Source organism: Rhinopithecus roxellana, chromosome 2 (assembly GCF_007565055.1).
Source record: "Rhinopithecus roxellana isolate Shanxi Qingling chromosome 2, ASM756505v1, whole genome shotgun sequence".
Classification (NCBI taxonomy): Eukaryota; Metazoa; Chordata; class Mammalia; order Primates; family Cercopithecidae; genus Rhinopithecus; species Rhinopithecus roxellana.
This window is the reverse complement of record NC_044550.1, coordinates 75,095,520-75,108,231: the sequence shown is the minus strand read 5'-3', so window position 1 is coordinate 75,108,231 and position 12,712 is coordinate 75,095,520. Positions and strand designations below refer to the sequence as shown.

Genomic DNA, 12,712 nt, shown 5'->3' with positions numbered 1-12,712 from the left:
CAGTGTACTAGCATCTTAATGAGAATTTTTGTTAAGCTATCTGAGAGGAAAGCAGGATGAGATGATCAATTCATAGTATCTGTTGAATTATGTCTTCCATTTGCCTAAGAAAACTTTACAAAGTGTTTTTTAAAATCCCAAATACCCAGGGTCTTTTTGTTTTTTAATATTTCAATAGGCATTAGGTACTTATACTCTTTATGAAAGTAACAAAACCTCTTTCTTATTTTCAAACATATAGATGGCTAGTTGTTCCAAAAATAAGAATGCCTCACTCTCTCTCCTTCCTTCTTCCTTGCCTGCCTCGTTTTCTTTTTATCTTTCTCCTTTCCTCTCCTTTCTTTTTCTCTCTTTCTCTCTATATAACAGTTCTTTTCTACTGCGGAAAGAACTTTCATAAATACAGAGTTGCTTTGGGTTTTAGGAGCCCTATTTGAAAGAAAACACTGCCCTTTTGTTGCTGGTGGCCACATGAGACAGTTTTTTCACTTTTACACCAACGTTGAATCTCCTTAATTAAAACAATAGTCATTGTCGTATAATGATTCTTCACACAGTCATTTGCGTAGAAAAGGAAAGGAACCACTGGATTAGGGAGTAGGGAGTAGGGAGTAGGGAGCAGAGTTACACTAACATTTTCCATATATAAGTGCTTATATTGGGGAGACAAAAATAATTTTATTCTTGTGATTCCTCTGATAAAATAATGCACTTTGTGATTGACGACAGACCTGTCTATTCCTTCATGTTTTCAACTTCCAACACAGATGAAATACGCCCCCTTAGATGCCCCTGTAGCTTATTCAGGGGTTTGGCCTTTTTGATCATTCTCATAATTACTCCTTTGAAATATTTCTTCATTAATAACCCCCTGTTTCACTTTGTATGAGATCTTCTGGTCCCTTATTTTTCCCATCTTGGAGTTTTTTCCAAAAACAAAATCTATTTTATTGCTTCATTTACTTTTTAAAATTTTCAGCTTTATTGAGGTACATATGACAAATAAAATTGTAATTTTAAGGTGTACAATGTAATGATTTTATTTATATATATATTGAAATGATGATCGCAATCAAGTGAGTTAACACATCTATCATATCATTTAGTTACCCCTCTTTTTTTGTTTTGTTTTGTGGTGAGAACATTTAACTATATTTCAAATATACAATTCAGTATTTGAAACTATAGTCACCAAAAAGGTATATGTTCATTATAAAATATATTAAACTATTCCTAAAAATAAATTTAAAAAACTGAAAGTTATTTCGTATTCCTATAAACACCTGCTGTTGATGTTTTGGTAAATATGTTTCCAGATCTTTCTATTTCTCCTTCCTTCCTTCCTTCCTTCCTTCCTTCCTTCCTTCCTTCCTTCCTTCCTCCCTCCCTCCCTCTCTTCCTCCCTTCCTTCCTTTCCTCTTTCCTTCCTCTTTCCATCCATCTCTCTAACTTGCTGTATTGATCAGTAATATATCATGAATATCCTTTCTTATAATAAATATTTAACTGCCTCATAATTTTAAGTGGCTGCATATAACCTATTAAAATGATATACCTTAATTAGCCTTCCTTAGGAGGTTTAGGCTATTTCCACTTTTTTGCCTTTAAAGATTATGTGTTGTTAACATTTGCATTGATAAATTCTGAAGTGAGCTAGTAACTATATCAGGCAATGAAAACTGTGAGGAGGACTCATTGCTATACATAAGAAAACTTCCAATTGCAATTTGAATAATAAGAATTCTGTAGGAGTTTTGTTTCTTTCTTTGAGAAATATCTTTACATTTTTAATATCTGTTTAGGGAGAATATACCTTTATAAATATAAAGGTTATAGCTAATAACTGTAAATGTCAGGAATAAAGTAGTGTTTTGGGTTGTTAAAACTGACCATAAGGTTGTGGAAAGGGTATAGAGTTGAAATCCACTGTCTAGAATAACCTCAGTCATCCCAGCAGAGTAGGGGAGAAAGGTCTTAGAGCATCACCATTCCCCTTGTGCCTTAGATTTTCTGACTGAGGACCCAGTTCATTCATTCAACAAATATGTATTAAACTACCTGGGCCAGGCATGGAGCTGGATACTAGCAATACAGCAATGAATAACCCTTGCTCTATCCTTGAGGTTTTCATGGTCCACAAGGTGTCGAAGGTGGATAGTTATTGCTGCTTGGGAAATTGTGGATAGCATCAGTAAGAATGAAAAGTTCTGCTGGCTTGAACCTAGTGTGCATCCTAGACTGGTTAGTCTTTTGCACTCGTCACTTAGAATATTGTGCTCAAGCCCTAAAACATATTTTGAAAAAAGATTCTTGTACAGTAGGTTGACATGCTAATTAGAAAGAAGAAAACCAAAAGAAAACTGCTGCCTGAAGCTAGTCCTGAGAATGAAAAATAAGATCTGAGCCAACTTCTACATGTCTTGCCCCTTCTTGAGTGTGATCCACAGTGGCAGGCATACCCTCATGGAGACAGAAAAGAGTTGCCACATCAAGCTAGAGAGTCAAATTCAGCCATCTGATTGAATGAGGGTTTGGTTAGAAGACATTTTTATAGGATTGTTAGAGTACTACAATATATGCCCACTCTTACATACAAAGAACAAGAATTCTTATTGTCCAGAGGTTTTATCCACGTTTCTCAAACTTTAATGTGTATAGAAACCAGCTGGAGAACCTGTTGAAATGTAGATTTGTATTCATTAGGTCTGGGGAAGGGCCTGGGATTCTGCATTTCTAAAACAGTAATGTCAACACGGCTGCCTCATAGATTGCCCTTTGAGTAACAAGGACCTAAAATGTCTTTGTGCCATTGAGGATTCACCTTTTGTAACTTCATCTATTTGTTTGCAGCTGTAGTGATGGTCCTAAATAGCATGAGTGTCAGCTGGAGCGCCCGGATCCAGATTTTCTTAACCTTTTGCAAGCTCACAGCAATTCTGATAATTATAGTCCCTGGAGTTATGCAGCTAATTAAAGGTATGGACTAAAGTAAATGCTTTTTAAAATACTTATCTGCTTTTGGTCTTTTTTAACACTAACTTTTACTTGTACTAGCAGAATCCTTAATTAGTCTCCGCTTGTGGAACTTAAAGTCTATATTGTCATCTAATTGATTTGAAAGGCTGCTACATTGTGAGTGAGTTGGTTTTTACAGTTGAATGGCAGAAAGAGGATTAAGACTGGGCCAAGCAACAAAATAAGGCCATCAGTGAATTTTCTAGGTGTAATGGTTTGAAGTGAAAACTCAAAGTAGAAAAAAAAAAAACTGCCGTTTAGTTTTAATTACAGATAAATATGTCTTTTTTTTTTTTTTACTTTAAAATTGTCTAATAACAGTAATAAAAATTAAAGAGAAAAAGGTATCTGGAAAATAATAAAAGATGATCAATAATTCTTTGACTTTCTGGTTATTATTCCTTTTAAATTGAGAATGGTATCCTCAAAAGAGGAGTCAATATCAGAACAGCATTCCTAAACAGCAAAATTATATCACAATAAAATAGTTGTAAAAACTGAATTTTGATTGTTACATTATTTTTCATATAAAATTTGCATTTCTGTGATTACTTGCTTTATAGAGTTTAACATTTAATTTTAAAAAAGAAGTTGAGAGGTGATATTTAGAGTTTTAGTTGTTTTAGGAAAGAAGGCACATGCAGTTGCTTGACTTCAGTGGAAATTGTTGAAGGACAGAGATTCACATGTGTCCTTGAATTAGCAACAGGAATATAGCAGGAAGTGAGAAAGTGAGAAGAAATGGTAAAGGAATGACGTAACTTGGGCATGTTAAGTATTTAATGTTTACATTCATGTTGTCTGTTCCAAGAAAGGGAATTTATAGAGAAATGTAATGATGTTGCAGAAGAACTGCACCAGGCAAAAGGAAATGCCAACTTTTGGTAAAATCACCACTGTTGGTAGAAGCATTAAACAATGACAAACACTGAAAGATCAGCTATTCTGGAGCTGGGAAAGGGAGCTGTTGTTGCCCATTTAATAAGCCCAACGGGAGATTTTAGAGTTCTGCTGGCGGAAATGTTTTGATGAAATCCGGCAACCGCAGCCAACGCAGAATAAACACAATGTAGATTTTGACCATTAGAGCTTGCTCTGAAGAGAAGACAGGAGCTTCTCTTCTAATACAGGAGCTTGCTCGTCTAATACAGCTTGGCCTCCACAGAGCTAGCCTGCTCACTTCTATCTTATTTATTAGGAATGTAGGCACAATAATCTGTTTTGTTAGTGCTTTATTTTTCTGAGCTAACTCTTCAGTCTTCTGTAAGGAGTTTCTTCAGTATTTGAAAAGTGCAGAATCTCTGGGTCATTGGCTGTTCTTTAATACTAGTTTAGATTCCAAAAGATTATACGCTATCACTTGAAACTAAGATATATTTTCTTTCTTTTTCTTTTTAGTGTAATGTAAGACACTATAGGTAGCATTATAGACTACATTCAGTTTTTACCAGGTATTTATATATGTATATGAGGAAGGGTTTGGTTGCTCAAATGTTACTGTATTACAAACTCCTTGAGAGCAGAGGTCATGATATATCTTGAGGTTTTTTTGGTGGCTACAATACAGAGATACTTTAATCAATAATTATGATATCAATGCTTAATGTGACAGGCTTATTCAGAGATCTCACTCAACAGAGAAATTCCCTGAGAATATTACCACATTTAATGTAAGTTTTAACATTTTAGAGACCATTGTTAGCAGATATATTTGCTCAATTACTATAAAATTGTGATTTTCTTTATCTCTCACATGATCACACATTTTTCACATTAATCTGAAACTCTAGTAAGAGACTTTGTTAATACAGATTGTGCTTTTATTTCTATTCTAATCATATCCTGAAAGTAGTTGTATGTAATGTATTCACTTATGAGGGTTTGTTGAACTTTCCTTTGAATATTGACTTTAATCTTCATGAGACCTCTGTTATATAGCCAAAATATTCCTGAATTCTAGAAACAAAATACCTCTCTTTCGTAATATTCTCAAAATGGCACTTTTGAAGATCTGTGCTTGTGACCCAGTCTTTACAGAATTTGGCTTTTCTTGTTGATTTTTTGGTGCTGTACTCTTAGAAATATTGTGCCTTTATGCCAAAGAGACCACAGATTATGATAAAAGAATATTCAACAGATACTTTTCTCTTAATTCCACTACTTATGTTTTTCTTCTGGAAGGACACAACGATGTCTTAGTAAAATGGGCATTTCTGAATTTATCGTATCATTTAAAAAGTGAGCTATGTTTGGGAATCATTTACTTTGACGGAAAAATTGTTTAGTATATAACTCAACATTCTTCATTTTTGGTCTTCATACTCACACATATTATATTTATATATATGTTGTGCCTGGGCGATGAATGCAGGAAAAACTGAGATTTGACTTGGAAGAGAGAGTGCCTCATACACATCATCCACCCTCTGTCCCTCTTATGTTTACTTACATGAAGTTTTATTTTAAAACAAAGTCTCACTTCCCATTTGGATAATCTCATTTGATATTTTCTTTGGGTAGTAGAAACATTTTTTCCTCTTAAGTTTGAATATTGACTGACTAAAGTGAATCTGAATTTCTAACTTTTAAAACTATTCAAAAGATAGAAAAGAAAAACTTCCATTGTGATTCACAAAATAGAGAAAAAGGTGATGAATAAAAGTGTTCAATTTACATGTTGCTGCAAAATTTATTGAAACCTATTTATTTTAGAATTCATTATAATATCTTTTCAATCTTTCTAGGAAAAAAAAATGTCATTCTCTAGGACAGGGTCATAGGGTGAGTGGACTTTCTCTGTAAAGGAAAAGATGGTAAATATTTTCAATTTTTCAAGCTGTATGGTCTCAACTCTGCTATTATAGGCTGAAATCAGGCAATACTTCATGAATGGGCAGTACTTCATGAATAGGCATTTTTAACTTATATTATAAAGAAAGCTTTATCTGCAAGAAAGGCTTGTGGCCGGACGCGGTGACTCACGCCTGTAAACCTAGCACTTTGGGAGGCGGAGGCGGGCAGATCAGTAGGTCAGGAGTTCTCGACAAGCCTGACCAACATGGTGAAACCCCATCTCTACTAAAAATACAAAAATTAGTTGGGCATGGTGGCGCACACCTGTAATCCCAGCTACTCAGGAGGCTGAGGCTGGAGAATCGTTTGAACCCGAGAGGCGGAGCTTGCAGTGAGCCGAGATCTTGCCACTGCATTCCAGCCTGGGCCACAGAGTGAGACTCCATCTCAAAAAAATAAAGAGGGAGGGGGTAGGGGGGAAGGATGGCATTGGGAGTTATACCTGATGTAAATGATGAGTTGATAGGTGCTGACAAGTTGATGGGTGCTGACAAGTTGATGGGTGCAGCACACCAACATGGCACATGTATACATATGTAACAAACCCGTACGTTGTGCACATGTACCCTAGAACTTAAAGTATAATAAAAAAAGAAAAAAAAAAAAGGAAAAAAAAAATCCTTGCAGTTTGGGTTGGCAGACATGGTCCTCAGGGTTTTCCAACTTCTGTTCTAGGAGGTAGGCCTCTAAGGAACAACGTGGGATAAACAGAAAGCAGAAAGGTAAATTGTGTAGGAAAGGAGTCCTGGGATTTATTTCCATCTCCTCATTAAGGGTAGAACCTTGGATACCTCTGCATATTTTTTTGCCAAGCAAAACATTATCTTCATTTTTAAGAATTCTATTGTATTCATAAAGATTATAATTTACAGAAAACCCTTTAGTCGCCGGGCGCGGTGGCTCAAGCCTGTAATCCCAGCACTTTGGGAGGCCGAGACGGGCGGATCACGAGGTCAGGAGATCGAGACCATCCTGGCTAATACGGTGAAACCCTGTCTCTACTTAAAAATACAAAAAACTAGCCGGGCGACGTGGTGGCGCCTGTAGTCCCAGCTACTCGGGAGGCTGAGGCAGGAGAATGGCGTAAACCCGGGAGGCGGAGCTTGCAGTGAGCTGAGATCCGGCCACTGCACTGCAGCCTGGGTGGCAGAGCAAGACTCCGTCTCAAAAAAAAAAAAAAAAAAAGAAAACCCTTTAGTCTTCTTTTATGGTCACAACAGAGGCATCCTCAAACAGAGGATTGTTTTTCAATGACATTTTCATCTTTGTTATACATTTATTAAAAGAGAAATGTGAAATAGTGTTAATGATCAATATACTTTTGGAACCCCTTCTGTAGAATGGGTACAGCATTGATAGAGATGGTAATCAACATAGAGTAAGAAATCTAGACTTAAAACAGTATGGTTCTCCACACCCCCATGTTTCTGGTTAAGAGTGAATAAGAACCAATTCTTGGAAAAATCCTAAAATCAGTCTATTCTAATTACAGGTCAAACACAGAACTTTAAAGACGCCTTTTCAGGAAGAGATTCAAGTATTATGCGGTTGCCACTGGCTTTTTATTATGGAATGTACGCATATGCTGGCTGGTAAGTCGATAGCTACAGATCTGGTGGTTTATGTAGTTCATTAATCCCATTATGCACTCAGATTAAGTGCCAACCAAGGTGCCAGGCAAATGTGAATAGGCATAATCCACATAATAGCAATAAGGTATTGTCCCCTCCACCAGGCCAATTACTTTGCATATGACAACACAAACATAACAGGTTTCCAGTCAAGATGACTGCTAGATTTAACCTGATGTCATAAAAAACAAACAAATGCTGGGTCTTAAGATCCAATAAAAATTACTTATAAGTATGTACCAGTAAGGACATAATAGTGCCGTAAGGTACTAGAGAATAATACTTTGCTTGTCAAAAGGCCTTTCAGCTAAAGCTCCAAGGGTATTTACAGATAGTGATTAATTGATTTTTTTTTTCCAGCTTCTCATGAGAGAAGTAACTCAGATGTAGAAATAAGTATGACATTCCCAGAAGGTAATGGTAATCTAAAGGCAGAGAAGGAGAAACCAAGATAATGCAGTAAACTCTGCTAGACAGTCTACATTTAAAAGAACCTTACATGTTCCTTAAAATTTCCCCAACATCTGAAAATTTAAAAAATAAAGATGAGTAAAATCTTGATGCCACAGATATATTTCCTTTGATGTATGTCCACCTGTGATACCTACCTTTCTAGTTAAGGCATTAAAACTTTGTATTTGTACCTTGTTTGTTCAGATACTTGAAAACCAGTAATCATGGATAAGAGTGGGACTTTTTCTTCAGTAAATTTTATTGACCTTGTAAGATTTAGTTTAGATGACAGTTGCAAGGAAACCTACAAGGTATTATTTAATTATCAAAATTGTTATAGTAAGATTAAATTTCATTGTTTTGGGGTAAATTATGGCAATATTTATTTTTAAATTTTCTATAAATCTCATTGTTATACAGCTTTAGCTGTGAGAATGATGTAATATTAGGAAACTACTAGCTCAAAAATTATATGAACGCATTTCCAACACAAATATAATTCCTTTTGTTTCTTTAGTTTTTAAGATCTTACCTTCTAGCCAATGCGTGGAACATAGATATATTTCAAAATGAATGGAGTATTTACCCTATTAATCTCATTGAATTATGAAAATATAGTATTAGAGGATAATTAGGGAGTATGGGAACTTAAAATCTTAACATGGCCTTTGAGGCAAAATACGTTTGAAGATCGTTAGAAGATTATAGTTCTAAGGAGATCAGTGTAAAATATTTGTATATTCCCAGAATATTTTTATAACCATTATATGTAAGCATTAGTTTAGAATCACTCAGTATTTTTGAAGTCTTTTTGCTTTTGTCTGAAGCTCAATGTGGTGCTAGACATCAAAAGAACTGAGCGTGATCACAGGGTTAAAGCAGAATCAACTGTTCTATGGCTATTCAGCGTGGATCAGAGCTCTGTGCCCTGGGGCTGAAGCCAAGCTACTGTGAGGGTCACTGGGAGACACCAGAGCAAAGCAGGGAGGTAGAGAAAGCTTTCAGCTACAGCCAAGTGTTGGGAGCCGGGCAAGATGCAATCACGAGTGTGGAATGTGAAGATGGTCACAAGGGAGATTTGATTAATTCTGTTGAATGAAATTTCTTTTGCCTGCGAGTACCATAGATCTGTTCCCATGCAATCTTAAAATATTCTTTTGCCCTCCTTACTTTTCTAATAGCCAGAGCTAAAAATTCAGGTCACTTGCTTTATGTAGAGCAAAATTTCTCCGCTTATGTAGGCTTTTGAGGGCCAATGAATTTCTCCATGGATGCAGACCCTTTTCATTTTGAATTATCGTATTAATATTTAACTTTATTGATGCTGACCCCAAAATGTTACTCTGATTACAAGGTAAAAGGGGTTTACGTGAACCTTTTTTAATACTTTTACCCATATAATCCTCATGTCTACTCCTTATATGAAAGACCAAGAAACCATTGATTTCTTTATTTCCTTCAGGGTTCAATCACATTATTGGAAAATAAGTCCAGGATTTAAAATGGAATGTTATCTGATACAAGTGGCTTATGTAGAGGACAGATAAGTAACCGTGTTTCTATAACAGGTTGTTGTGCTACCTGAATGCTGCTTTGTGAAGACGTAGAAATAATCTGGTTGTTAATCTATGGTCATCAGTCTCAGAAAAAGGAAGCTATGTTTAGAAAAAATATAGTCTGTTGGTGTGGAGTTCTAGAGGAAAAGTTATTATCTGGATGTTAATGAAACAAAATGGAGCCTAAAATAATTCTAAAGAGAGGGGCATTTATTTACTTGCCAAATGTGATCCCTGCCTTTCTGACCTTTCCCTTGCTTTCAAGATGTAATTACAAGACTGGGTTGTAGAATTATCAGTGGGGAACTGTAAATGATTCTCCACTCCCTATGCTCCTGCTGTGACAAGTTTGACGCCCCCCTAAAAAAGGTGAGGGCATTGAAAATGAGTAAGTCAGAAGCAAAACAACTATTGTCATCAGAGCTTACCGCCCAGCCTGTTAGCTTGTAAGTAAAAGCAGCAAGACCATTGTTGTCCTGGAGACCTTGCTCTGCTAGCACGGAAAAAGATACCACCAAGCGCAGGGTGGGGATATGAATAGAGGAGGCTTTTGTCTCTGAGGAATGCAGAATCTTCTAGGATGATAAAGCTACTTCACAGAAACTTGAGTAGGGGAAAAGAAATCATTAACTCAGGTCACACAGTTGGGTCAGAACAATGTTAATAACATTGCCAAGGTCTGCATTCAGAGAAATACATCTGCCAGTCCCCCTTGTGGCCCTGGGGAACTCAGTCCCATATCCTGATCCAAAGCTAAACATTGCTTGGTAGGGTTTTCTTTTTTTTCAATTGTATGATAGAAAATCGCTTTCAGTGTCTTTTTCTCTTCCTTTTAAATCCTATCCTCAATGGATTTAGTCTTTCTAAAGCACTTGCTAGGATTATTTTGTACTATTGTGTCAAATCTAATCTAAAGAAGAAGCTCCTTTTAAAAATAATTCACATAGTTGGGTATTGGAATGCTTTGCTAGCATTGCAGTACCTTTTATGCACAATCATGGAAAAGATGGAACAATAGATCTTATGAGCATTCTCTAGAGGCCTTGAAGTGTTGTAAACCAAAGAGAATATCATGGACTCATTCCTGGAGACTAGAATGTAAAGGTGGATTTCCCACAGGATGTGTGAATGTTTGGACTAAAACAAGAAGCTTTCTCCTTCCTACCCACCACCCTGCTCCAAGTCCTTTCCTTTTCTCTACTCCCTGGAGCTATGGCAAACATATGAAATTTTGTTCTATTTTTCATAAATATTTTCTTTCTTACTTTAACATTGTTGGAAAAGACTACTTTCTAAAACAACTATTAGGAAGGAACTGGCTATTTTTGACCTGAGAAGCCTAGAAATATTTCTTGGTGTTGTGATTTTTCATTGGTGGTGGTGTTTGTTTTTTGGGGTGCCTGTGTTTTTTTTCTTTTCCCTTCCGCTACTTCCCATTGCCTCAGGCTTATAGCAAACACATCAAACCCCTCTTAGAGTGCATATTCCAGATCTAAGTACTGATTGTCACTTGCTTTTGTGGTGTAACTATAATCTCTATTTATAGAAACTTACTTTCTAGTCATTAAAAAAATCTTTGGCTGCTGACTTTTTAGATCACCGTTATTGCTACAGTTCTGTCAGCTCCTCAATTGTTTCTACTTAAAACAGTCCTTAAAATTGTAGACACTTTAACCTTGAACATCAACTGACTACTTGTGAATTTAGATGGTTTTATAAAGATGGAGCAAGACAGGTGTCATAGGCCTCTGTGTGAAGAGACCACCAAACAGGCTTTGTGTGAGCAATAAAGCTTTCAATCACCTGGGTACAGGCGGGCTGAGTCCGAAAAGTGAGTCAGCGAAGGGAGATAGGGGTGGGGCCATTTTATAGGATTTGGGTAGGTAAAGGAAAATTACAGTCAAAGGCGGGTTGTTCTCTGGCGGGCAGGAGCGGGAGTCACAAGGTGCTCAGTGGGGGAGCTTTTTGAGCCAGAATGAGCCAGGAAAAGGACTTTCACAAGGTAATGTCATCACTTAAGGCAAGGACCGGCCATTTTAACTTCTTTGGTGGTGGAATGTCATCAGTTAAGGCGGGGCAGGGCATTTGCACTTCTTTTGTGGTTCTTCGGTTACTTCAGGCCATCTGGGCATATGCGTGCAAGTCACAGAGGATGTGATGGCTTGCCTTGTGCTCAGAGGCCTGACTACAGGTTTCTTCATCTTTGTTTTAGCTGGAGAGATACTTAAAGTATGTTAAGAGCTGATGAACTAATATTCCAGCCACTTGATTTTAGATTTTAGAGAATTTGTACCTATGAATCTGTGCTCCTGCATACCTATATAAAAGGTTACTTTTAATAATAATAAGATAACAGAAGATTATATTGAATAAGTGATTTTTTTATTTCGCAAAAATTTTCTAAGCATATAAAACGAAAAGGTAGAAAAGTCTTTGCCTTCATATGTTTGGCTCTTTCTATAGTAATCCCTCTGTCACACTTGTACTGCAGAATACTAAACGGGTGCTCATTTTCCTGTGCCTAACCCCTCTGCCACACTTTTGTGCTCGTGTGCTATTCTCAGTCTGGAATGGCCTCACACCACCTAACTAGGGTAAGATAAAGCAATTCTTAAAGGTTTAAGTTGGGTGATGCCTCCTCTAGAAAACCTCCTTTGACCTACCAGGTTGGGCTAGACCTGCCCTCTGGCTCCCATGTGCTTGCTCCAGTATTGGATCTGCACTGTATCACACTATTCTGTGGGAGATTCTATGAACTATGAGCTCCTTGAGACTATGGGCTTACCACTTGCCTATTTCTGACACATGATAAAAACTCCACAAATATGGCTAAATAGAAAAATGTTTTATGGGAGTATTTAGTTGTTAGATATTTTCATCTTACTATAAGTATTGTTATAGTTTTCATAATTCTGTGTTCAATGTTAAATATTTAAAATTTGAGACTTTGGAAAATGGTAAAATCTATTAATAGTTTATAATTTATTTATCTATTTTTAGGTTTTACCTCAACTTTGTTACTGAAGAAGTGGAAAACCCTGAAAAGTAAGTAGCCAGATGTACCCTGAAATTTTTATGAAGGATAAAATTTAAGATTACATAGTTTGAAAAGCAGACTTGAAGAAGGAATTCAGTGTGGGCTAGTCAATCTTACCATCATCATCATCACTATAATTCTTAGATAAGATTTATTTGACTTTATCA

At 36.4% G+C, this 12,712-nt stretch overlaps 1 protein-coding gene across 1 annotated transcript in view; it reads left to right on the top strand.

Moving 5' to 3' along the window:
• Positions 1-12,712, top strand: part of SLC7A11 (solute carrier family 7 member 11) — a 74,223-nt gene that overhangs the window by 16,199 nt on the left and 45,312 nt on the right. Inside the window, exons 4-6 of the mRNA XM_010379371.2 lie at positions 2,851-2,976; positions 7,361-7,460; positions 12,509-12,553. Coding sequence (XP_010377673.1) covers positions 2,851-2,976; positions 7,361-7,460; positions 12,509-12,553 — 271 coding nt within the window. The remainder of the gene's footprint in view (positions 1-2,850; positions 2,977-7,360; positions 7,461-12,508; positions 12,554-12,712) is intronic.